The following is a 24,955-nucleotide window of genomic DNA, read 5'->3' as shown; positions in this document are numbered from 1 at the left end:
ATATTTCCGCCGGGTTCATCGTGACGACGGTTAACCCCGGCTCGTCCATCGTCCATGATAATGGCGAAGAAGAAGTGCTAATGAATTGTCGCCGTTGTACGATCCTCGGAACCGTCGCGCGGGGATTAACATCACCGAAACGACGTCGCTCGCCGGAGTGCTCGTGAGAGAAAGCGCGCGCTAGTTCAAAGCCTGCTTGAAAGCGTTTTAGTGCGTGGTTGCCTACGAATAATATACGGTTCTCGACACAGCATGCTGTGTGCTGTGGCTCCGGTGTGTGGTTTGTGATGGCGGCGCGTTTTCAGTGCTACACGACACGGTATCGCACGAAATGAATCCTAACCATGCTTCAGGCGAAAAAGTGTGCACAGTGGTTCGCAGGAAAAAAATCCAAGATACATATTCGGTGGAATATTCGCCCGAGAGAATACCGTGTGAGGTTGCGTTTGTGTGTAACGGCGCTTTTTTTTGTTTGCTTCAGTACCCCCACGGTAGAAGGATGATAAACGGCATAAATGCTTTTTCTCGCTCTTTCTACGGCATGCGAGGCAGCATCTTCATCAACCTGATGGAATTTTCGAGCCACTTCCGGATTCAGCGGCGCGCGTGGTTAGGTTGGTGTGTCGGTGTGAAGAGAAGTCTGCCTGGGGAGGGTGGTGGGGTGGCCTTGGAGTAGCAGCTGCCGCTGGGAGTAAAGAGCGTGTGAAAAGGAGACCAAGAAAGAGAGAGGGAGAGTGAAAAAAGCTGTCGCTTCACGGGATGGGGATGTGTGTGGTGCGGTTTGGTGTGCCTCGTCCTGCTGCCTGCGTCCGTCGTGCGTGTGTTTCGTGCGTTTTGTTGGCACGGTTGAATTTACTTTTTTCCCGCACACGTAAAAGGATATGTAACATTTTCCCCGTTATGAAAACCAACCGCTGTGTACACACACACATACATACATACACACGCACAATCCTTGTGCAAAGTGCGTTTGGGGAAAAATGGATCAGTCGTGTGTGGGAAAAGGAACCGTCGTCCGCCCTCCCGGGGGGAAAATGTCCTCTCGATTTCCCGTCCTCGACCAGTTTACGCACACGCGGGTATCGGGAAGAAAGTTGTAAATGCGTTTGCGCGCGCGCGTCCGCCCATTTTGTTCTCCTCCGTCCCATACACACACCCTGCGGCGCTGTCCTTTTTTGCGATGGGCTTCGAATCACACCGAAGAAGAGTGTAGTTTATGAAGAAAAATGCGAAAAGTATAAAATGCAAAATAAACATCCTCTCGGTTGGAATTTTGGCGGCTCATCGTGGTTTTGAAGAACATGCATTGATGGAAGATGGCGAAATAGCCGAAACAACACACAGGCAGTGCACGTGCCATCTTGGCTCGTTACGATAGCCAAAATATGATAATCATCAAAGGTGAGTTTTCTGTTTTCATCCGGGACCATCGTTTTAACTTATTACGTCCGATTCGGGAGCCTTCGCTGGTGTCATCGATTGATTTTCCCAATTAATCCCATTGTCGTGTTGTTTTTTCGTTGGAATATTCCAAATGTTCGAACGTGTTCAACCCAAAACCGTCGTCCGTATGCAGTTCTTCCGAACCGGGATTCGGTCAGTTTTTTTCCGTTCACAATTCCCAGACAATATACGCTGGCGATGAAATGAAAACGTAGAAGCGAAGAAATAGAAAAGAACGAAGAACGCGGACCAAAATGCGCGACACAAACCGATAACTTTTTTTTCTCGTCTTCTTCTTCCGTCGGTATGTTTGGCCGTTACTCACACACATCACAAACAACATTGTATGGCTGCTGGGATTGCGTGAGCGAGAGGGAGTGAGGGAAAGTAGTTTTTTTACCGGCGCGTTTGCGCAGTTACTCTGGCAATATCTTCGGAGTAGCGAAAGAAAAAAAGAGAAATAGAATGGCGACGACGACGCTTGCTCTAGCGGAACGTTTCGGTACACTTCTCCATACACACACATCCACACATATGCCTTTACCTCTCTCTCTTCCGTTTGCGTAGCGGCACACTGTGCGTGTAAAATAGAGAATGATAAAATAGTACCGCATGGCTAGTAAAAGCGTGTGTGAGCGGGCCATGAGAATGATTGTGAGTCTCTTTCTCTCTTTCCCTATCTCGTGCTCCCGCGTGGTCGGTTCGTGTTTTTTGAGAATAGAATGTTGTATATGTCGGAATTGCGGAAAGATGGGAAAGAGAGAGAGTGAGAAAATGGAGAACCGTCTCCTTCGTCGCGCTTTTTTCCTGCTTTTGCCGCCATGGTGTAGCGGCGTGCGATGATTGAGCTCTTGTGTTTCCTCCTCTACGTTCCTTGTTCCTTCCTCTACATCACCATGCTTCTGGCGAGGAACATTCCCCCAACCCCCACCACTCGTCATCCTCGTCTTGGCCTTGGTGGATGGGGCGACTTTGGACCCATCATCGTGACGAGCTCTTGTTGAGAGGAAGAAAATCAGAAAGACTTGACGAGACGAAGTAGTAGCAAGAATAAGTAGAAGAAGCACGTCGAATAAATAAAACCATTATCGGTCGCCGAGCGAGAGAGCGAGCACGCTGTTTCCATTCTCGCTTTTTTCCGGGCCATTCTTGGTTCCGTCCCTCCAAAAGGGAAGAGAAAGAGTGAGAGCAATGGTGGACGGTCGTTGGGTTAGGCGGAGAGGGGCGAGAATAAATTCCAGCCACCGATCCGGCTAAGGTAAACGGAAAATAAATTCAGTTTTTGGGAGGGTAAAAGGCGCATCCCGCGCTTGTAAGGCTTTTAGGGAAGCAAAGTGGAACAGCATTTTTATTCTAAAAGCAAAAGATTTTACTAATCTCTTTCACACTACTGTCATTTTAGAATGTTTTAAATTGGCCCCAACCGTTTTTGTTGAGCTTATTTTGAAGTTATATTTCAGCACGTTTGAAAAGCTTACATTATTTTGTTTAGTTTAATCTATCTATCTAATCATGCATTTCTGTGCAATTGTATTTGTGTCAATGTTGTTTAAAGTTACGCAAATTTTGGCGCCATTCTATTATTTTGATTGCGTCATTAAAAAACGGTTGGCCGGAAACATTGCTTCCAGTTTCGAATACCATATGGAACTAATTTTGGTGCATGTGAGCACCAACCATTTTTTTTTACACGTACGATACGGAAGCGACCGGAAACCATTGCGACGACTTTGTATTTCGATATTTTTTTTTGTGTTTTCTGAGTCCCGTACAGCTTGAAGAACTATATTTTGTTCTTTACTTTTTTACGGCTTGGAAGAGGGAATAAAAATTCTTCACCCATACTTCGGCCGCTCTAAGGAGAAACGCAAGTTCTGGCGAGGCTCTTCTCATCCCATTTCCTCGCATTTCGCTCTGCTGTTTCTTTTTGACTTACACGCGCATGGAACACGTAAACGCACACGTGTTCTTTCCTCTCATTTCTCACCCTGTCTCGCTTGCTCATCTGCCTAGCGCACACATAGGCAAACGAACAACTCTTCTTGATCTCGTTGCTTTCGTTTCGGAATCTCTCCCATTTTGTTGCTCCCCGTCGCCTCTCGTCCTGATCGGTCCAGGTTGCTTTCGAAGCTCCTCGGCTGCGTTGGTAGTCGTCTGTACGGCCGCCATTTTGTGTTGTCTTCACGGGCGAGAGAACGAAGAGCATCGTGCTTTTTTTTTGCTCTTCTGTTTTCTCTTCGCCATCGCATACCGATGTCGTTCGGTGTATGTGTGTGGGAGAGGGAGAGGTATAAGCGTGGAGAGCATCTGTGTTGGCTAGCTCTTGCTCAAGCCGATCGATCGGTTGGTGCCGGCTCTTTCGCTCACGTTACGTGGAACGGCGTGTGAAATTCCCCGTTCGTACACAACAGGGTGACCCGACAGGTTCGGAAAGGATATGCTGTTTCTATTTTTCTCAACAATTGATCTCTTTCTCACACAGCGAGGTCCTCTCCGGCTAAGAGTTCACATTGAAAAAAAAATTAGTAAAATTTAGTTTATACTACTTCATTAAACAATGTATTGCTAGTATATTTGCCATTTAGTATGCCCTTCATTTATTCGGAGCGGATTTTTCTAAATGTATTTTATTTTCGATGCAATACAGCATGTCTTCCATTCTCTATATTGTTGGTGGTCTAATTTTTTTCGTCTAAGTCGAGCGCACCCCAAGTCACATTGAGTACCGTGGAATGCGACGAAAGCTGATAAAAGGCTCCAAAAGGATTTCTCGGAGGTATCTCTGCTTCTCCGCCGCAAATGGCGCCTGTCTCTTTTTTCTTATTCGGTATGATGGCAAGAAAAAGAGCGAAGCAAAAGCAACACAAGGAAAATGAGATGGAGAGTTCAAGATCGTCGTTTTTTCAACCAATACATAGACATCATTGCACGAATTCCGCTGACGAAATGACGATGATGATGATGCTGGCGCGATGACGATGGAGAAAGTAGCGTGGGAAAGAAACGCCCCAGCTAAAGATATTTTTCTTTAAATGTTCTTTTTTTTATCTTTTCTCTATACCCAACCGGTTTATCATCATGCCCTTTTCTTATTTTCCATCTCGCTTGCGATGTCCAGCTCGGTGTTCTGTAGTCTGAACTCTACTGTCTATCGCATTCCATCGATCGATTTTTGTATTATCTATTATATGTTGTATAACTGTATATCTTACTCTTTCGAATTTATATCTTATTTCGAATATTTATAGAAATAGTAGACAATTATTGCGAATTTTTGTTCAGTTTGACCTAAACGAAGGATTCGGATGATACTGGGAAACGTTTCAATTGCTGAGGAATTGAAGCGATGCGCATTTTCCTTACTGCAGCTCTCTTTCTCCGGTATGCCAGCGTCACCTGCAACAAGACGCCGGAGGAAAAGAAGTCGTCTTTGGCTAGGGTCTTCCGTGTGGAATTTCCACCTTCCTTTTCGGTCCAGCATTCGGCTCGTTTCGTTGGGATTACCTCTGACGAGCGAGACGACGCACGTCCGCGGCGGCTCCAATTCCTTGTAAGAAATGTTTCGCCTCCGTCCGTGATCCTCACGTTCGATCGTCTCTCCCTTTGCTGGAGGAGGGGAATGTGGTGGAGCTTCTTGGGCTGTATTTCGCAAAACGGCGGTTGCATTCTTCGGCATGTGTCTCGCACCGGGCGGAAGGATATCACAGCCTGCAAAGAGCAACCAGCGAAACACTTAGCCCCTTAATTTCTTCTTCTTCTGCTCTCTACGTGCTTGTTGGCGCGTCTGCGCAATAAAGTCCCAAGCAGTGTTTTCGTCGCGGGATGATTCGTCGGTGCTCTTTGCTTCTCTCAGGAGCCTTTTTTTATTAAAAATTCATGATTCACTCTTGTTAGCCATCGTTTGATTTTCATATTTCGTTTAAATATACGTTGTTTCATATCATATACGGCTTTCTTCTCTACGTAGTGTATCTGTAGATAGATGTCTTTTACTCACAAATTCTTCCCCGTAATCAAGTTCGGCCGGCTAAAAGTGAGCAGCATCTGAGAATATGATGAGAGATATGACATATCAACCATATTACGTCATTTCCGGTGTTTGATGTTCTGGCTTGTATTATCCCCTGCGAATTGGGGATGGGAACGCTTTAAAAAAACACTTACACACACGCACACACACCTTCAACGCGCGGCATAGTATCACGCACATATGGCGTGTGGAATGAATGAAATCATAGAAAAAAAAATTAATAAATAACGAAAACGGCGACGGAGAAACATTATCCCGAGTTCCCCGCCAGGAAAGGCCAGGGCAAAGGTTTTCTGGTGGTCATCGTTTCAAATTTCGTTCCATGTCAGGTTTTTTTTTCGTATGTTGTGGGTACGTTATCTCCGCAGCACACAGTATTTGTGCTCCCACTCGGTGAAGGATCGTGTGGTGTTGACGGAGCGGGGGGGTCGAGGAACCTCTCGAATTCTATGTTCATTCATGCTGTTCGAGTGACAGCAGCCAAAAATTAAAAGTTCAAGAACGCGCACCGCACGGCTCATCCATTGATCCGAGTCTCCACGAGTATGCCCTCGGGAAGGCATCTTTTCTCAGCTATCTGCTCTAAGCCATTAACCTCCGTCAAGTATATCTTCCAAGAGCACACACACTCTCACGAAGAGGTTTTAAATAGTTGGCCGTCGTTGCTTAGTTATCCATACCCTCAATTCCGTTAGGCCTGAACCCACTTCGTTGGAACCTTATAGTGTGGTGTATATTCGACTTTTTTAAAGAATATTTTTTTTCAAAGATTCTCTTTCCTAAGAATAGCGATAATATTTTTCATCCACACACTACACTGTCTGTTGTGTTCTTATCTCTCAGACACATCTGCTTTATGACCTAGTTTCTCTCAGGGGGCTTATCATTCGTTCCATCCTGTTCCTATCGATCATGTCACAGCGCCCTGGCTACTGCTTTTTTGCTTTCCATCAGTGGTGTGATATTTACTTCATTTTTTTTACTGTTTAACACGGTACCAATGCTACATTGTCTACACGGGAATGTTTTTGTTTTTATAACATCCTATTGGTTCTTGGTTCACTAATACGTGATTTTCTTCGAAATTATTTCTCACCTCATCACAGGCATTAAAGCCTAAAGAATCTTAAATCATCAGCAGATTGACGATTGATTATGTATTGCTTTTGGGTTGGAACCTCAAAATGTGTCGATCACGTGGTGTTACTACTAAACTTTTGGGAGAGCAATCCCAAATCCCGTGCCAAAAAGTGAGAGATTGTAAAATACAAAACTACAAGTCGTAAGCATTTATTTATGTTTTTTTTCCATATCTTCTCTTATCATCTCTTCTTCTATCCGCTCGCTTCGGTCGGGTTCGGCAAAAGGAATGTCCAAAGTGTCGCAGCCGGCCCTCTTCGTTGCACCACTGTTTTGGGCGCAAGTGCATCGTATGCAAAAGTCTGGGCAACTGTATTTAAAAGTCATGGGTTAGAAAGAGAAGGCAAGGAAGGGGGAGCACTGTTTCGGGGTGTGGTTGAGCGCGAACGGTTGAGGTTACGGTGCAGGACTCTTCCGCGCAATACAGCTACCTGCCGCCCCCCCGACCCTTTTGATCTCACCATGTCTCGTCCGACCCAAAAGGGGGGGAATCTGCACCCCAAAACCCTAAAACAGCACACACACATAAATACATGCACTTGTGGGCTACAAAAGATAGTCGGAAGAGTGCGCCGGGAAGAAATTAAAAGGCGTCAAGTTGTGACCATAAGGCGTAAGGAAGATGTGTTGTGATCTTGGAAGAGACGGCGCAGGCCATCGGAGGGACGCGCTTTGCTTGAGATAGAGGAAGAGGTATGCAAGAGAATGAAAGATGAAACCAGTTGGGGAGAGCACGCAAAAGAAAACCTCAGAATAAGCATGATGCTGCTGTGGTGGCGCAAACCTCATCGCGGGAATGTGTGAGCGCGTTGTGTGTAGTAGTAGTGGTAGTAGTAGTAGTAGTAGTACTGATCGGTCGCTGCTGCCTGCCACCGTGGTTTCTGACCCCATAGGGCGCCACCTCCCCCCGTCACGGGTCTCCCCACATGCTGGCTTTGTGAATGTGAGGACCGTTTTTTTTTTATCAATGGATTTAAAGTTTCATTCATTAATGATTCCACACGCCGCGATCACGACTCGCGATGTTGTTTGTTTCGTTCTTTTTTTCTTCCTCCATTGCCTTCTCTTCGCGGCTCTTTGTTTCGAACCTTTCGTGTTTCTGTGTTGTGCTTTTTTCTTTTCTCCTATCGTTTTTTGGTTCTGTTTTTTTGTTTATTTGTTTGTTTATGCTTCGCCTACGAGCAAGGGTATTTTACTCCAGAGCCTTAGAGCACATGTACATTCAGTTTGTTTCACATGTTGTTATCAATATAAAAAAGTAACATGTTGTTATCAATATAGAAAAAAATTGCGAGGTAACCGATAAACAATAAGAAATACTTAAAGAGGTTGAATATATGCAGTTATTATTTATATATGCAGTGCAAATTTTAATCATTATTTTCTTCCTCCTCTATCTTTCCAGGTATGTGGTTTTGTTTACTACCATCACACTGAGGTTGGCTTGGGTGAGAAATATGATCTGACTGAGTAACGTAAGTTAATGTTTTTCGTTCGGTACCAAAAATGGTTTTAATTTTTTTTTAATCTCTTTCACGTCAATTCTCTTACGTTCAAAAACGTGAATCGCAGCTAGTATCAGTAAATGTTCCGTTCAATGAAATTTAGTTCACGACGAAAAAAAGGCTCCGCCGTCGATCTCCCTCCCTCACCGAAACAGGACGGAGGGGTCCCTAGATGTGGGGAGTGGGGGAGAATTGTGGATCGTTTGCTGTGGCACTGTTATTCCCTTTCTCCCGTGTTTTCCCGTGTCCAACACGCAGATCGCAGTGTGTGGCGCGGCGGGGCCCGTAAAGAAGGAGGTCAACCGAATTCCACGCCGATGCTCGTCGTTGGCATGTTGCGCTTGTTGTGCTTGTGTGCATGTGGTATGGTGTTGTATGTGTTCGTTCGTTTCGAAACTCCTTCCCGCCCTCCACACCAGCGTGTCTCGCCCTCGAGATACGACCAACAACAACCGGTATATCCGATCGTGACGACCGCGACAATCGCGCGAACGCCGACCGGACCTGGCGGAGTGTCCAGGTATATCCGTGGGAAAAGTCAACAGAAACCGACCGTCATGGACAGAACGGGAAAAATAATAAAGTAAAAAAAAATACCGTAAATAACTTCGCGGGTGCAGAGTGTGTTGAACAGAAACGACCAGTTTTCGGAGGGGAAATGCCACCTTCAGCGACTTTTGGTTCCAAACAAAAAGATTGCAGTTTGTTGTTTAATGTTTTAAACTGTGATGTTGCAAAGCGTGTAGCGAAGGTATTTGTTTTTAGTGTTTGCAATTAAATGCCTTCCTAAATTCAATTATCCGGTGGTCATTTATGCCACGGTTGTTTTGTGTTTTTTTTTGTTTGCCAAATTCCCCATTTAATTGATACAAATGAGCCAGGAATATATAAAAAATGGGCTTGTGGATATGCTTCTGCCGTATTTAGAGTTCCGCGCAATAGTCGGTAACTGAACGGAGGGCATCGCACCCTTTGAAACAAAAGGGAAAAATTTAAACAAAAAGTTACCCACCACTACTACCACACCACGATCGTCTTTCTTCAACGTACGCCGTTAGCATCTCCGACGTGCAGGAAAGAAGAAGGATTGGGTGAATAAAAAGTGCACTCTGCTGCAACATCGTCTTCGGCCGTACCCCCTCCCACCCTCCGGGGGAGGCGAAAAGGGTGGTGTTTGCTCGGTAACGCGCGCAGACATCCACCATTTCCCTTTCCCTTATCCCTCGTCCGCCGGCAATGGAATGTATGGACTCCAAAATGGGGGTCCTCTTCTGAATCAGGTATCCATCCATAACCGCGATGGTCGGTTTTGTGTAGCGTCTTTCTCGCGCCACAACATTCTTTACCTTTTTGTTTTGCTATCTATCCACACCCGTGCATGTTCTCTCTTTTGTGGCATGTTTCTGGCCCTTACCTCGCGTTGGATGGGATGGGCTGCTACCATTCTCCACAATCCCTTTTCGGTTTTTATTTTGTGTGTGTATGTATGTGTGTGTGTGTATGTGCACAGGCTAATGCACTACAGGTCGGCGATGGCACACATAAATAAACGAATCTCTGCAGCCAATGTATAATTTTGCCGGACGCGTCGTGTCGTCGGTGCGCGGGTTCTGTGATGATGCGATGATGATGATGATGGTCAGCCGAAGATGTGAATTGAACGAAGCCGGTAAGGAGAGGGTGGAGGCGGGGGCACGATTCAAATTATACAAGCGCAAATTTGAACAACCACCGTCGTCAAAGCAAAATGCCACGTGGTAACGGCCGAAACCCCTTATAATTGGATTACCTGCATTTGGCTGCAGTCTGCTTGTCTGTATTGCATTTTTGTATGTTTGCGATCCCAATAGTTGCTTGGAACCGCATAAAAAATTAAATCGGTTTTTATCATTTTTATTTTAAGCTGATTAACAATTGCTCAAAACTCTGAAGTATGTCCAATTGTGCGGTTGAAATAATTAAGCAACTCACCGACCTTAAATGTATGGGTTCTCCAAAAAATCAACTGTTGGTCAAGCCATCACTCTTGTCCCTAGTATATTTCTTATTTTAGTAATTCCACTCGGGGTGAGAATATTGAGACTGGAACGTAACTAATCGATCGAGGGAAAGGTGAAAGAAATAGAAAAAAAACAGAAACAGAGCCCCACTCACCCACCAACAACAAACACATCCCATGGGAGAACGTGCCACATTCCAGCACGAATAGATTGGCATCCGAAGATAATAAAAGTCCCGTCCCCCCACCGCCAGCGAGGAAGAAAGGCGAACCTCCACCCCCTAAGAAACTACGAAGAAGACGAAGAAAGGTCTAAGGACGAGTCTCAAATGTGGTGTTTTGGATTGGGAGCAGCACGAAAGCCAAGAGGGGAAGGAGAAAGGAGCGTGTGTGTGGTGAAACATTCCAATGAAAGGGGGGGATGTTGAGCCCATAGGTTTGGTACCGGGCGAGAAAGGAAATACGGGAGGGAAACAAATGCCCGGAATTAAAGTCCGCAAAGCTCAAGCGGGGTGGCATATTTGGACTAAGGCTCCTCAAAGGATCTTCAATTTAATCATTTTGGCATTGCAACTAAATTAACTATTCAACAACTATGTTCCAAAGACCTCCACCGTTGAAAGACACCCACTTTTTTGTGCCAACAAGAAACAGTTGCAGCAGCATAGAAAAGGTGTCGAACCAAACGAACGGAGGAATGCGTTGCTTTACTGCTGGCGTGTATCGAATCGATGGTTGTGTTTGTCCGTCTTCTTTCCGTCTGGATTGCATGCCCCGAGGGACGAGTGTGTTCGTTTGTACCGCTTGCGCTACAACTTCTTACGGGTGGCGGGTGGGCGAGCGCGGGGGTATGTTGTTGTTGATGGTTGCGTGTCAATGACCGACAAGTGTACCGCCGCCGCGCCAGTCACTTGTTGATGTTGTGTGGAGCACGCGAAACAGGGGGAAGCATGGCGACGGGCGGCACTGGGGTGGGAGACCAAATAACATAAACTCCCCCCCCACCCCTCCTCTCCTGGGGTTGGAAAAAACGGAGAAGAACACGATGAAAAGGTGTACCGAAGAAAGCATGATATGATGATGGTTCCTTCGCGAGAGCGCGCGGGGACCGTTAAAAGATCTTTCTCGCTAGCTCTGTCGGCCTCCTCGATCATCATCATCATCATCATCATCATCATGATCGTCATGTTCGCCGTAGGATAACCGAAAGGCGATCGACGAAACGAAAAGAATGAGCGGAAGATAACAGAAAGTGTGAATGGCGGAATGGATGTGGGGTTAGTAGAAAGAGAAAAATGGGAGAGAGAGAAAGAGAGAAAGAGCAGCAACATATCAACAAATAACAACAAACCAGTCTCAATTTCCACACCTCGCCTCGATGTTGTCCAGTTCTCGAGGAAAATGCTCCCCGACGCAATCGGATTGGAGGAACGGGCAGAGGAAGGAGCCAGCCCACAAAAGACGTTGAGAACATTGCGGCATCAAAATAAAGGAGAGAGAGACGAGCAAAAGGCGGGAACAGCAGCAACAGCAGCAGCAGCAACGAGAACATTGAACCTGGTGGTGGACACACGTCTTCCCGCCATGGAAGGAACAGTAATTGAGAGAAGCAAAACGACGTAGTTGGGGGAAAGCACAGGATAGTGGCGTCTTTGGAGGGGGAGCGTTAAGAAAACTTTTCGGAAGGATCTACGTGTGCTCCTTGGGGCTCCCCTTTGGGATGAGGTGGGTTCCAGGATGAAGAGAATTTGATCGAATGGGAAGTGGGGTGAAGGAGAAGACGATAAAGAAAAACTCGTTACACCACGTTCCATTCTGTCTGTTGTGGACTTGGTTCGGGTTGGCTCACTTTACGGCTGATCGTATGGCTCAAACAGAAAACAGGCCGAGAGGGAAAAATTCAATAGAGTGCAAGAAAAAATCCGATCGAAATTGCAGAACAGAAAGATAGACAGAGGAAGGACAACTCGAGTTTTGCTTTCTTATGTTGTTTCTCGCTGTTGATCGATCCGAACGACGTTACTCTTTTCGTTCATGACGATGGTGATCCACCGAACGGTTTCTGGCTTAGCCCTATTTTGCGTTCCTCGGCGTGGTGTGGTTCCCTTTTTTCTCCCCCATTCTCGTTTCTTCCAGGAGCAGCTTCCTTTCTCCTCCCGCTACGACGGGACCCAGCCACCCCATCTCTTCCGTTGGAATGCGCCGTCTGTGTCCCGCGTGTGCCTTAGTAGCTCCGTTTCCCACCGCTGCTTACCACTTCGCATTCTTCTGTTTCGTTTCATTCCTCCTTCGCTTGTTTGGTCATATTTTTCGCTTATTAGATTGGAATCTATCGTTTTTCAATGTTTTCGCACGATTTAATTTACGTACGTAAATTTCATTTCGAAAATTAAAATATAATAATTATGACAAAATTTTGTTTATTTATCCATTTATTTCTATTTGTTTAGGCGATTTTTTGTCTAATTTTTTAAATTGAAATTTAAATAGGCTAAAAAATTTAACGAGTCACAGAAACTCTCTCCGGACAGAGGCCTTGTCCCACTAAGGCTGGTGTGATTGCTTTATCGAACGTCAGATCCGCCAATTTTTATTAATTTTCCTGTATGAAAGCCACGGTTTCGAGTTTATAAAATCCAACTTTGGTGACAGATAAAATCGGATGCGTACTTTTTTTTTTTTGGTGGGATTATATCGGATGCGTACGATAAAAGCGCTCGGACAGCTTACAGCTACCAAATCCCATACATTTTCGCCTGTCAAAACCTGACGCGGCAAAGCAATGACACTCAGCCTAAGGGATGTCGTACAACATTAAACAAAAATTAAATTATGTTTTATCAGAATGTATAACTAAAAATGTTATGTTGTAAATAAGTCATAATGTAATAATGTCTACACTTCGATGAACTTGAAAAGTGAATAATGAAAATATTTCTTTCCTGCACGCTAAGATGTAATATTTTGCGCATTTATTTGTTTCTTTTTGTACGTCACAAAATATTACAAAAGAAGTTGTGAGGATACGTCCTACAACTCCTATATCGCTTCAGAGAACTAACGAAAGAAACATTTGTTCTTGTGCGGTTTCCCCCATTCAAAGGTATTTATGTCACCTAACGGCGGTCGCCCGGCACCACCCGGTTTGTAAGAAAGTACTAACACACTGTGCTGATGTACTGGACAAAACGAAAAGTTTCATCGGGAACTAGTGAAGGGAAGGAAAACGTGACAGAAGAACACTCTCCAGAAGAAAGGGTTTTTGAAGGGACGACAAAACGTTGACGGACGAAATGGCACAATAATATGTGCGTGACGGAAGTTGTCGAGGAGAGAGATAGTCGAGGGTTAGGCATCAAGGCACATATTCGCGCGCTTATCAAGAAAGTGTGCGCGAAAAAAGACGCAAATACCAAACCTGACATCGATGTTGCGCTGATGGTTCGTTTGACCGGTTAGTGGACGGTTAGGGTCCAATCCAATGGGATAGAGGAGGGGGAAGCGGGTGTCTGGCGGCCAACGGAGCGAGAGAGGTGGCGGTATGCCAATAAAACACTTGCCACATTCCACAGCTTGCGCGATGGCGACTTTTACAGTTAGCTTTTTATGCATATTTAACAACAATATAAGAAAGGGTCCATTCGAGGAGGGAGAAGAAAATGTGAGGAGCGAAGAGCGATGGAAGGAGAAGCTGACCACCGCGGCCATCCATCGAGCGTATGTGCCACCTTTCCCAAACCTCCTGCTGGATCTTGTATTTTTCCTCTCTCGTTTCATCTCTCTGTTTTTGTTGCCGGCTTGTTTTCCTCGTCGCGTTGTTTTGTTAGTTTTTTTTTCTTATTTGTTACTTTAGCTTTGACCGGTTTTTTTCCCTTAACTTCGTCGGTGTGGTCCACCCGCCGCCGCCACCTCCCTTCCCCTTGCATCATCCCATCGTTCCTTCCATTCCTTTTTCCCATTCACGCTATCGGCTTTTCCGCGGCGCGGATCTCTTTGCCTTTGGCGGAGATGAATTTTATTTCCCCCTCGGTGTGGTCCACCCGAAGAACCCGTCCCCTTTCCACACCCGCCTGGTGTGCACCTTTCCCCTCCTTCTCGCGCCGGCGAGTTTGATCCGTTTCTTTTGCTCTTCCTCCTTGCGCATGTGGGTCGGTTCCCCCTCACACCCTCTAATGTTGCTGTGTTGTGTTGGGTGGTATTTTGTTTTCTCTCCATCTCTTTACCCGCGGGTCGGGTTTTGTTTTTGCTCCGCGTGCAGCATCAGCATGTCAGCTTTTTTTTACCGTTCCAATTATCGGAATTTGTCAGCCCCACGAAGAAGAAGAAGCACAACTGCGCGGTGTGAAGGGAGGAGAAAGAAAGGACTCAAGGTGGGATCATTTCAACGAGAACGGTGTTGGGTTTTTCGTACGCGCTTCCAGGAAAGGTTTAGAAAGTGCAAGAAAGTATGCAAACCACATTAGCAGCTAAATATTCTTCAGTCGGTGCACGTTGGTGTTCTAAGCTTTACGTTTCAACAGATCAAAATCCCACCCAGCAAAGCGACGAAAGTGTGTGTTCGCAAAGTTTCCTACAAACTGATCGATTTAATGGTTCTTTTTCTTTACTCACAGAGATTGCTACCCGCGGGTTCTGGAGCACATCATCAACACACAGTCACCGCAAGTGCTGTGCAGAGACTACAAGGAGATCCTTGGCACGCTCGATGTCATCTCCACCGATCCAGGTAAGCGCGAGTTACCATCTGGTAATTTTTATTTTCGATAATAGTTGAACATTTCCCCCTCATATTTATTGAGATCGATAAACTGTAAAGAATGTAGCTTTGCAATACTTCTATCCATTTTCCTCCAGCAGAAATGGTCAAAGGTCGTTCGAGAAGATGATCTTTTACATGACTTCCATTTAGGTGTCGGTTTTACGTTCTCTGTTGGGCATAAAAATGCGACATATCTCGGTCGAAGCATTTTTCTAAAAAGAATAATAATCGTTTATACAACAAGGTATGCATAGCGTTTATACAACAAAGATATGCGATCGCACATAAACGAACGAAGGTAGTACGTGATCCCACACAAACGATAGGTTTTTGTTTTTTTTGAGTGACATATCCGTAAATTTCAGATCCGTCCAGCGAGTTTGTTTCGGATGAAGTGTAATCTTCGCACCGAAAAAAGAAAGCGAGAGTGCAAAATGTTTGCTTTCTTTCAATCGTTCCTAGAGATTTAAAATAACGTTTTGACGTAAAAGGGCGCCCCTCTTATCAGTCTGGTTCAAGATTGCGTTTGTGTTTTTGTTTACATCGTTTTCATTCATGATCGATCGTCTGGGATGTCCAAATTTAGCATTCGACGGGCAGAGACCGTCGTGCAGTTTTGTTTTGAATTGATATAACTTCTTTCACTTCCTTTCTTTTCCTGCCTCGTCAGTTGAACTTGTTGTTTTGAACATTCCCTCGCCCTGTTATTCTCGGTGTACTTGCTTCCATCGTCTCAAACCTCGGTTGGTCTTCTCCGCACATGGCTTTGAAGATGCTTTTGTGTTGATCTTTCTTTCTTTCCCCAACCGTCTTGTTTGAGCGGTCGTTGAGCGAACGGGAAGGTCGTCAAATACTCAAAGCACGAAGGCTCAAGAATGGAGTTTTGCATCTTCCTCAAGCTGGTTCACTTTAATTTGGATCCCAAATATAAGATCCTAATTAAAATATAAGTCATCGAGAATGTATTTATTTCCAAGAACCAAGAAGGAAGAAAGGTCAATAGACCTCATTTCCATCCTCAGGCTCTCGTTTAGCTTTGGTATATGATTGATTTCGAAACTGCAGTGTCGATAATTACGTCCTCCTCCACGCAACTGTTGCTCGGAACGATGTTATCACATTTGGCTTAAAATAAAATCTAACCTAAAATCGATCTTATTTTGTAAAAAAAATAGGACAACACCCCCCTGACCGAGCTTAACCGAGAACATTACACCAGCAACCAGGGTGTCATAGTAAAATAGAGAGAGAGAGAGAGAGAGGGAGCGGGTCTGGTTTTGGGTCTTTATTTTGTGGTATCGTCATTGGGGGGATTTTCTTAATTTCCTCTGCCCTAAAATAGATACTCGCCCGAAAAAGATCGTCGGGGGTCGTTCGGTTTGTCACCAACATCACCAACACCAAAATCACCCCACCGTTTTGTTGCAGTCTGCAGCAAACTCAATCCCCCTCCCCCACTTCCTTCGTCGCTTCTTCTCTCCACGAAACAAAAAAAGTGCATCGCGACAATAATGAACGGAGGCAATGCAATGAAGACACAAGGCACATCAAGGCCGGAGGGAGGGGGGAGGAGCGACTTAACTTACAGGCTCAAGAAACAGCCATTTCGAATTAATGTATCACAATAAGGTAAAAGAAAAACACCGGTATAATAGTGTACCGAGGGGGAAAAACCACGGGATCGTCGGACGTTGTCGCTCGAGATCGGTCGATGGAAAAATTGGGAAGAAAAGGGGAAGGAGGAGGCAGGAGCAGGAACAAGGGTACTCATTAACGCCGGCGGAAGTAAAAATAAAACGCAACCGTTGCGCGCGCGTGCCATGTTTTTCAGCCGACGATCGTCGTCGTCGTCTTCGTCATGGTCTTTTAATCGTTGTCTCGCATTTCTCTAGGAGGGGAGGGGGGAAACGAGTGGATGGCGAAGGACCAGCGCGCGGGAGGATGTTGTCTAAGCCCTTTCGCGAAGGACGGAACGAGGAACGGGAGGGATCGTTTGGATGCTGCGTGCGGTCCGTCGGTCATGTCGCGTCAGCATCAACTCGCGCGCACGCGGCACGTCTGCATCCTGTCTATCTCAACGCGACTCCGTGAGTGGAGGACGGTGGGGGGAGGTTTGTGAATGTGCGTGATGCCTTAAAAATAAATATGTCTCCAAAATAAAGGGAGCGATAGAGGGAGGGAAGAGGACGTCGACGTAGACCCCCAGCAGGCCGAAGATGACGGCAAAAGTAAGGCAAGTAATTTCTCTAGACGACGGAGGAAGCAAGAGGCGGGGGACTGTCTCTGCTGCGTGCCTTTTACTGTTTTTTTTGTGTTAACCGGCGGCCGGCTAGAAAAAAACACACCGGGGGTGGCGCAGAGAGTTTGCTGCGGCACAGTCTTTAAGAAAGTGAGGGGTAACGCAGCTCGAGCGCACCCCGGCTCGTATAAGGCCCGCAAAAGAGGGTCGGAAGGAATGGTGGAATTCTATTTTTGGAGTTCCCATCAGATTTCCTTCCCCCGGTGCTTTTTCGGTGATGCATTTCCGCCCTCCGGAAGATGCATCGCGCCGCGTTCTGATGGGAAAAGCTGCATTATTGGTTTCGGGCGTCGTCGTCTCTCTTGATCTTGACAGACTGCAAAACTCTCCCCTCCCGGAGACGGGTTCCTCATTCATCCTGGTGGCCGTCCGTCCCTCCCGGGAAAATTTGTCCGTAATCACCCCTCGCCCGGGACCGTATACCTCGTCCAACAAACCATTCCAAGGCAAAAGATGATTTTTCTTTTTGATAGTAGTCTTGCACGAGCGCGCTGTCGAGGCGGCGGACAGAGTGGAAATTCGAGACAACCAGCATCCCCCTACCCCCACCCCCAATGCAATTTCCTGCACCGACAAGATGTAGCGTTGGAAAATAGAGCCTCTACATGAGCGAAGGTAACAGCATGACACAGAGTAGACCCAGGTCGATCTTTTCCCCCAGCTCCACATGACGGCTAAGGAAGAAACAAACCCTAACAGACACATACACACACACGAGCACACACTGAGAGCATATGTTTTTTTTTCGGGTGTTGTGCTCGGGCGACTTCCGGTCTCAGGAGAATTCTTACACTCGGTTCTCGTGGTCCCCTTCGAAACTTCAGGCTGCCTTCGGTCTAAAGATAGCCCAGCTTAAGCGTATGCTATCGATCGCTGGGAACATCACGTAACTTCTCCAGCGTATATCCGCTCCAGAAGAGTCAAACATTTCTTCGGCGGGTTGTTTTTCCTGCTTTTTTTCTAAACGCTCCTTGGATGGAAAAGTCAATTTTTTTTTACAGTTTACTATTCTATTACTAAAAAAAAGTATTCGTTTACGGATTTGAAAAATCTTCAAAAACAACTAAGTTAGACGGTTTTACAAAAAGCGGTCAAAATAACCCCAAAAAATCATTCCAGGGATAGTCAAGTTGGTTCTCGGAACTGATCATACAGAAAAGTCTGGATCTGATTTATTTGAAACGCTGTTTTTTTTGTGTAAAAATATTCAATCGGTTACAAGATATTAAAATTGCGTTGCGATTAAAATTACCGCTGTCTGGATTCTAGTGTTAAAACAATTGTTTTCCTTGCCCGAGTATATAGAACCTATTGGGTTGAAAACAAACGCCCCTAGGGTATGTTGTTCCATGATCGGAACGAAGCATAAAATTGGATCGTTTTCATATTGCTTTTGGAGCGCGCGCCGCAGGACGTCGAACTTCGTTGGCGGAAGAAATCCATCTTTCCACGGCTGCTTTCCTTTTTGTATAAGCCGCCAGGAAAAGCGAATACATACGACGTGCTACACAATATCGTACACTACGAACGGATAAGCCAAGATGGTCATACTTCTTCCTCGGCCGGTAACACCAAACGGAAAGTTTTGGAGTCAGTTCGAGCAGCCCCAGAAGCATTAACGAGGAGGAGTTTGTTAAATATTATTCAATTAACAGCAATCGATTTCGTGCTATTTTTAGCAGCAGCCCTTTTTTTATTTATAGCATCGATATGGAATAACGAAATTTGCCTCATTTCTCCCGAAAACAGCCTTATTTCTCGAACTCGGCAGTGACGTGGAGAGTCGTGCACACGGCGGCGGTGTCTTATCAAGAAGGCGCATGTGTTCGAGAAAATTGTACCACTTGAAATATCGATGAAAGTAACGGGAAGGATATCCTATTTTTGGGCAGGATGTTGAAAGCAAACGTTAACGTTAACAGTGGGGTTTTCCGGAAGGGAATGGTGATGACACGCGTGCGTACCCTTTGGGAAGGTGAATCAAAGGAAAGGGGGGAGTTTTTCCTTTTTCCCGCTCTTGCCCTATATTTGCGAATCTTTTCGTGAAACGAAAAGGGTTTCAAACAGGATCAAAGGAATGAATACTACTCACACAAACGATCGACTGAATCGATGTTTTCCTGTGTTCGTCCGCGGGTGTATGGGGTGGATGTTAACTGAAAGGGGTGGGTGGCTGATGATTGGGGCCCCTTCGCTTTCGGTGTAGTTTAACGGTCTTGTTTGGTTCTAGGGCGTATCAGCGCCTTGCTGATGGAAAACACAAAAATCCATCCAAGTATTACAGTGAAGGAGGGAAAAACTTGAAGAAATTGGAACACTTCGGGCGTTCTACCTACCTCTGCCTGATTTACATGATTAATGGTGGTGACCTGAAAAACAACGTCAGAATGGGAAAAGGGAAACATGTTAACTGTTAGGATCGTTAAGCTTTCCGGCTCCCCGAATCGGATTGCATCTACTCAATAATAGACTGTTCTAGAAACCATTTTAATTCCTCAAAAAATCAATTCTTCATACTATTTAATTATACACTAAGTATCTAATATCATATTTCTTTAATGTGATTTATGTTTTCGTTACAATAAATTCTTGCATTCGTGTGTGGATTGTAGCCCCATTCCGTTAGTTTTACGTAATAATCTTGCTGACCACCAAAACGTTTGAGCGTTGCGTGTTGAAGAACACTCTCCTGCTGGCTCCTCCCGTCCTTTTACGTCACCGTGCGCTTCGAGCATGTGCTTCGATGTCCGTTGATAACTAAATTGAAACTTCCTTCCTTCCGTCATCCCACTAGCAACAGTTTATGCGTGGAAGAGGGAGGGGGGGGGGGAGGGGCGGTGTGGGAAGAAGAAGGGAAAGCGAATGAGCGAGTTTGTCCACCCAATATGCTGTGTTGATTTCATTCACAACATGATTTCGCCCCGGCTTAGCTGATACACACCACCACCATCCATCCCAATATCTCCTCCACCCACGGGGCCAAAATTAGCGCATGTTGTGTACCAGTAGTACCCGGGGGCGGAAGTGGGCGCTTGAACTGTTGTGCGATGGGATTGGGTTTGTTTTTTTGCTTGCCTTTCCCAAGAGCCGCAACGACAAAAATAAGGGCTCGTGTGTTGAGTTGCAATCGTATTTGCAGTGTAGTGAGACACTTCATGCTAATCATCGATACAAGTGTGTTGCTGCTGCTCTCTGGGGAGCAATTATTGTTCGAGCGACTCTTTCATCTCCCCTCCCCGCGCGCCAGAATGGAAACGAAAATGAAAGTGAAGAGTGATTCACCAGAAGAAGTGAAAAGCCCTTTGCCGGAAGCGGACGATTTTGTTTCATTTCAGTGGACATCTAGTGGAACACAGAGGCCGGGGTTTGGGTCAACTTCCGATGTGTGACTCACAGTTTGCGGGAGTGATTCTTTAACTATTACATTTATTCTAGCTTAAATATAGCATTATAGTTACATCATAGATTTTAATGGATTTCTCTTTTTATTTTTCAGGTCAGTAAAACATCGATAATTGAAAATACATCAATTTGGTTGGTAACGTATTTATGATACTCTTCTTACGAACAGTTTTAATTCTGAACAATGAACCTTTTCCAGCCCACAACCACTAAAACGGCATACACACTCCAGCTTTAGTTCGAGCACATTTTTCCATGTGTGTGCGATTTTATGAGTCGCAGTTTTCTTAAAGTCCGCACACTTGAAGCCCCTTCATCAACAACACCAACGGCAGGCACATTTGGCGACCCGGTGAGGGAGAATGTGCGTTTGATCCCGGAAGTAGGATGTCCGGTAAATCTGCTTCATGGTGTTCCCCACGCCTTCTTGCGCCTTCTTTCGCGCGGAGTTCGTTGTTCGCAGAAGTTATACGACACACACACTGTATAAGCTTTTCGCAAGCGTTCTCAGGCGGAGGAGGATAGTGGCGCCTTTCTGCGCTGCTGCCTGCCGCTAAAGTGGATAATGAAATTTGTTGTGCACACTCTAAGGAAGGTACAATCCCCAACGCACACACTAAAATCGCACATACGCCGCGAACGGATGGTGTAGAGCCAAAGGACACATAAATGTTGACCTACGAGAAGAGGCGAAGGGTGGGTGGCACAAGAATGGACAACTCAACTCGTATGAAGTCAGTGCACCATTGAGGGGGGGGGGAGGAGTGTGGATGTCTTATTGTTGTGGCCATTACTACGATTAGATTTACACTTTTCTTTTGCGGTCGGGGTTCAGTCGTCGACCCAAAGGGTGGTGAGTGAAGTAGAAGCAGGGGTGGAAGAAGGAACGACCGTTCCCCCCACCACATCCATTAAGGCGAATCGGAACTTCCGATTTGGCAGAAGAGTTTCAGACCGGAAAGGCGGGTTGGAAGAAAAGAAGAGATCGTTGGTGGAAATGTCGGCTTCCGGTGTGTCTCCTCAGCGGCAAGCCGAAGAAGCTTCATTCATGCAAATTGGTTGCGACACCTACTCACGCGATCCATTCTTAGCTATAAGAGCGGGAAGCAGTTCTAGGGTGTCGCGCCTATAAGGGGGTAAATGGTCGTTGGGGGCTAGCGCAACCACCCGCCAGGCATTGCTGACAGGCCCTGGCTCTACTCTTGTAAGCCGGAAAACGACAGCTAGGAGGAAACACGAATAGCCAAAAGCATTCCGGTGCTTCTGTGCCTGCTTGCATGCAGCTCTCCAATCGCAAATAGTTCTGCCTCTAATTTATTTTCTAGCCGTCGCCGTCGCTGCAAAGAGCGAACGTCTTCATAGTCGGAGGAGGCAATGAAAAAGGTGGGGCGGGAATCGGCGATCCGGACGGAAATAGTGCAGACTCTTGTCGGGTTGCCTCCTCAGCACCGACCAAAACGTACGCTGCACTAGGATGGGGGAAGAGTTTCGGTCCCGCACACAAACTCCCACCGGTAAAGACTATCATGGCGAAGCTCGTGCCAGGTTCTCTCCCCACGGGGGAGTTGAAGATAGAAATTGGTCATTAGTCGATGTCGCCGACGATGGATGACTGCCGAGGGTCTTCGCGTCTAGGGCACGTGTGGCGTCCTAGTAGGAAGGCCGAATCGGTCTCGTCTAGGCTTAGCACATTTCTCCTCGCAGAAATCAGATATCAAGCTTTTTTTTTGTGCAGGCAGTCCCTTATAGGGCCTTTCCCGAATTAGGCTGGATGAGCATATAATCAATTATAAATTTGTTGCCGTCGCTGATATTGCATTGGCTTAATGTTGAGTGGTCTTCTGTGGAGAGGGTCGTTGGAGTTGGTCAATGGACATCTTGATCGATATAACCGATGAGAGCTCATAGTATTTTGGAATTGTTTGTTTTACGTTACGTTGACTAGGTTGACGTCTTGGTTATATCCTTTAGTTTTAAACTTTTCCATTTTCATAACAATTTTGGTATACAGACGTTTCCTTCTTACTTTTAAAGCAAAGCGGAAGTATGGAAACACAGCAGTTAAACAGTTGTTCTATTCTATGGCAATATTTCAAGTTAAGCGGTCGATATTACGGCGCGTCATTGTCGTTCGAAGAATAACTCAGGGACTAAAACATAAGCGTCAAAGTCCGGGGATCAAGCGGTTCGTATGGAAATTCCCAAGGACGCGTTCTCAAGCGCCCTGATGAACTGGGCTGACCACCGCGTTGTTGCGTTCTCGTTGTCATTTTAATGAAGAAATCCAACGGAGCCGCGGGGTGTTGTAGGTGCTAGGGGTTACAGCGCGGGGCTAAATGGCCACCGGGCTTCCGGTTAAGCTGATTTTCATTTTTCTTGATAATTGTACCATAAATCCTGTTTGCCGTTTACGTCAAATTGACGGTAAACGTGTCTCCTCCCGCTTGTACTTTTCCTCCAATGCAACCACCACACTTGGCTTGGGATGTCCTTCCTCGATTGTTTCTAGGAAACATCGTTCGTATTGCGCCTGTGGTGAACCTGTAAATCTCCTCGCGCGGGAAACGGAACAAAACGAGGGGCCGCCAAGATTACGGTTTTTGCTGCTGCCCGTCCGTCCGTCAGCTTATGTCCGTTGTCGGCTGCGCACAATTACACGCGACCGGTGCACATACACCCACCGACACAGATGGGTAAAATGTCACCCGCCGCTGTTAAGCCAAATCAGGACGTGAGAGGTAATTGTTTCCCTTGTAAATTGCAGGAGACAACGTTTTCCTTGCCCCCGCCGTACATGGAGTTGTATGACATTGCTATAGAATCTGTACAGATTTTGTTTCAAAGTTTTAGTGTTTGTATCTAAATAAAATGGATGTGCTTTATTTACAATGTTTTATAAGCTCTCCCAATGGTCCTGATTTTAAATTTCATCTTGAGTTAAAATACGGACATATAACTTACAAGTAGAGTTGTGTAATTCAGATTCACATTCATGAATCTGAATGGCACTTTGCGTTTTAAAGATTGAGGAATCTTTTGATTAAAGATTCATGAATCCCAAAGAAACATGAACTGATGAAAGGTGATGAGCAACAGATGGGTCAAGGGACTCTTGTTTTTTGTTTTGGTCGCATGTTCCACACCAATGAAAGAATCATAGAAATTTCGTTTGAAGATTTGAATCCCAAAAGATTCATGAACCCATCTGAATCAATGTTAGGTGAAAGATTCATATGAATAAATCTCGCCAAAAGATTCATAAGACACAACCCTACTTAAAAGCTTATTCAAGTAACCGAAGCGCGGACCCTTCGTGGCCGAATTAACCTTACTGTTGTTGTGAAAAATGCGTTGCTCCCCACGTTTCTTCCTGCGACTAACATTTCACAATCTTTTCTATTACCAGAACATGTTAGTAGAAACCACATAATCATGTCTAGATGGTAGTGGACCGTTCGTGATATGATACGTAAAGGTGTCTTCATAAAAAACCTAAGGCACTTAAAATTGATAGTACAAAATCAAGGTCTTCACCAAACCACCAACACTATATGCTTCGTTCTGCTGCCGTGTCGCCTGGTATGGCTGCTGACCTGGCCAAAATCATCAGGCGCGCCCTTTTCGCTCCTACATTACATCGCCGTGGGCGTCAGCTGCCGTTTGCTGGAACGGACGTCTTGTTGATCCTGGCCGAAGTTGTGTCCTTTTCGCGAGTACGATGTACCCCGGTTGTGCTCTGGTTTGTTGGTTGTGTGGTGTGGTAGGGAGGGAAGCGCTGAGATTCCAAGGTGTGCTCTTCGGTGGTGTGGAGCTTTGGAGCGAGAGAATGTGCCCGAGCAATGGGTCGAAGAAGAGCGTCAGCTACCATCTTATTTTCACCGGGGAATTTGCGGGCGAAATGTTGTCCAGTTTTTGTACGCACGTAGTATTTTTTTGTGGAGCGTTCAACATCTATCCATCGACTAAGGTCCTAATGAGAGCGGTATGTGGTGAGCAGTAGGTTAAAATGTAATTTGTACAGACATGGAGAGAATGTCCTTTTTCAATTGAGAATGAAATTAAAAATCTCGTCTTTTCGATTTTTGTGATATTCTTCAAGTTACATTTACTTCGATTTGTATTTATTTGATTGAATCATTTAACCAAAACATCAACAAATTCTTTGTATGCTATATAAAAAAAGCTCTCTAGGAGCTAAAAAATTCTAAACTTCATCAAGATTTCCACAAGTCGTGTTCCTCCTTTACGTAACAATCCATCAAATATTGCTTGGAATACTCTCCGGGAAGATACGTCGTCCTCTCGTTGTAGGTTGAGATGCTTTTTCTTCCTCACTATCACACGGATAATAAGAAAGGTTATCGTGCAGAGGAACTAA

At 45.6% G+C, this 24,955-nt stretch overlaps 1 protein-coding gene across 1 annotated transcript in view; it reads left to right on the top strand.

The window, feature by feature from the left end:
* The window catches only part of LOC131294097 (uncharacterized), a 57,508-nt gene that overhangs the window by 16,728 nt on the left and 15,825 nt on the right, over positions 1–24,955 (top strand). The window contains exon 3 of the mRNA XM_058322144.1: positions 14,731–14,843. Coding sequence (XP_058178127.1) covers positions 14,731–14,843 — 113 coding nt within the window. The remainder of the gene's footprint in view (positions 1–14,730; positions 14,844–24,955) is intronic.

This window comes from Anopheles ziemanni, chromosome 2 (assembly GCF_943734765.1).
Source record: "Anopheles ziemanni chromosome 2, idAnoZiCoDA_A2_x.2, whole genome shotgun sequence".
NCBI classification, from domain to species: domain Eukaryota; kingdom Metazoa; phylum Arthropoda; class Insecta; order Diptera; family Culicidae; genus Anopheles; species Anopheles ziemanni.
The sequence above is the reverse complement of the archived record's forward strand: the minus strand, read 5'-3'. Positions and strand labels throughout refer to the sequence as shown.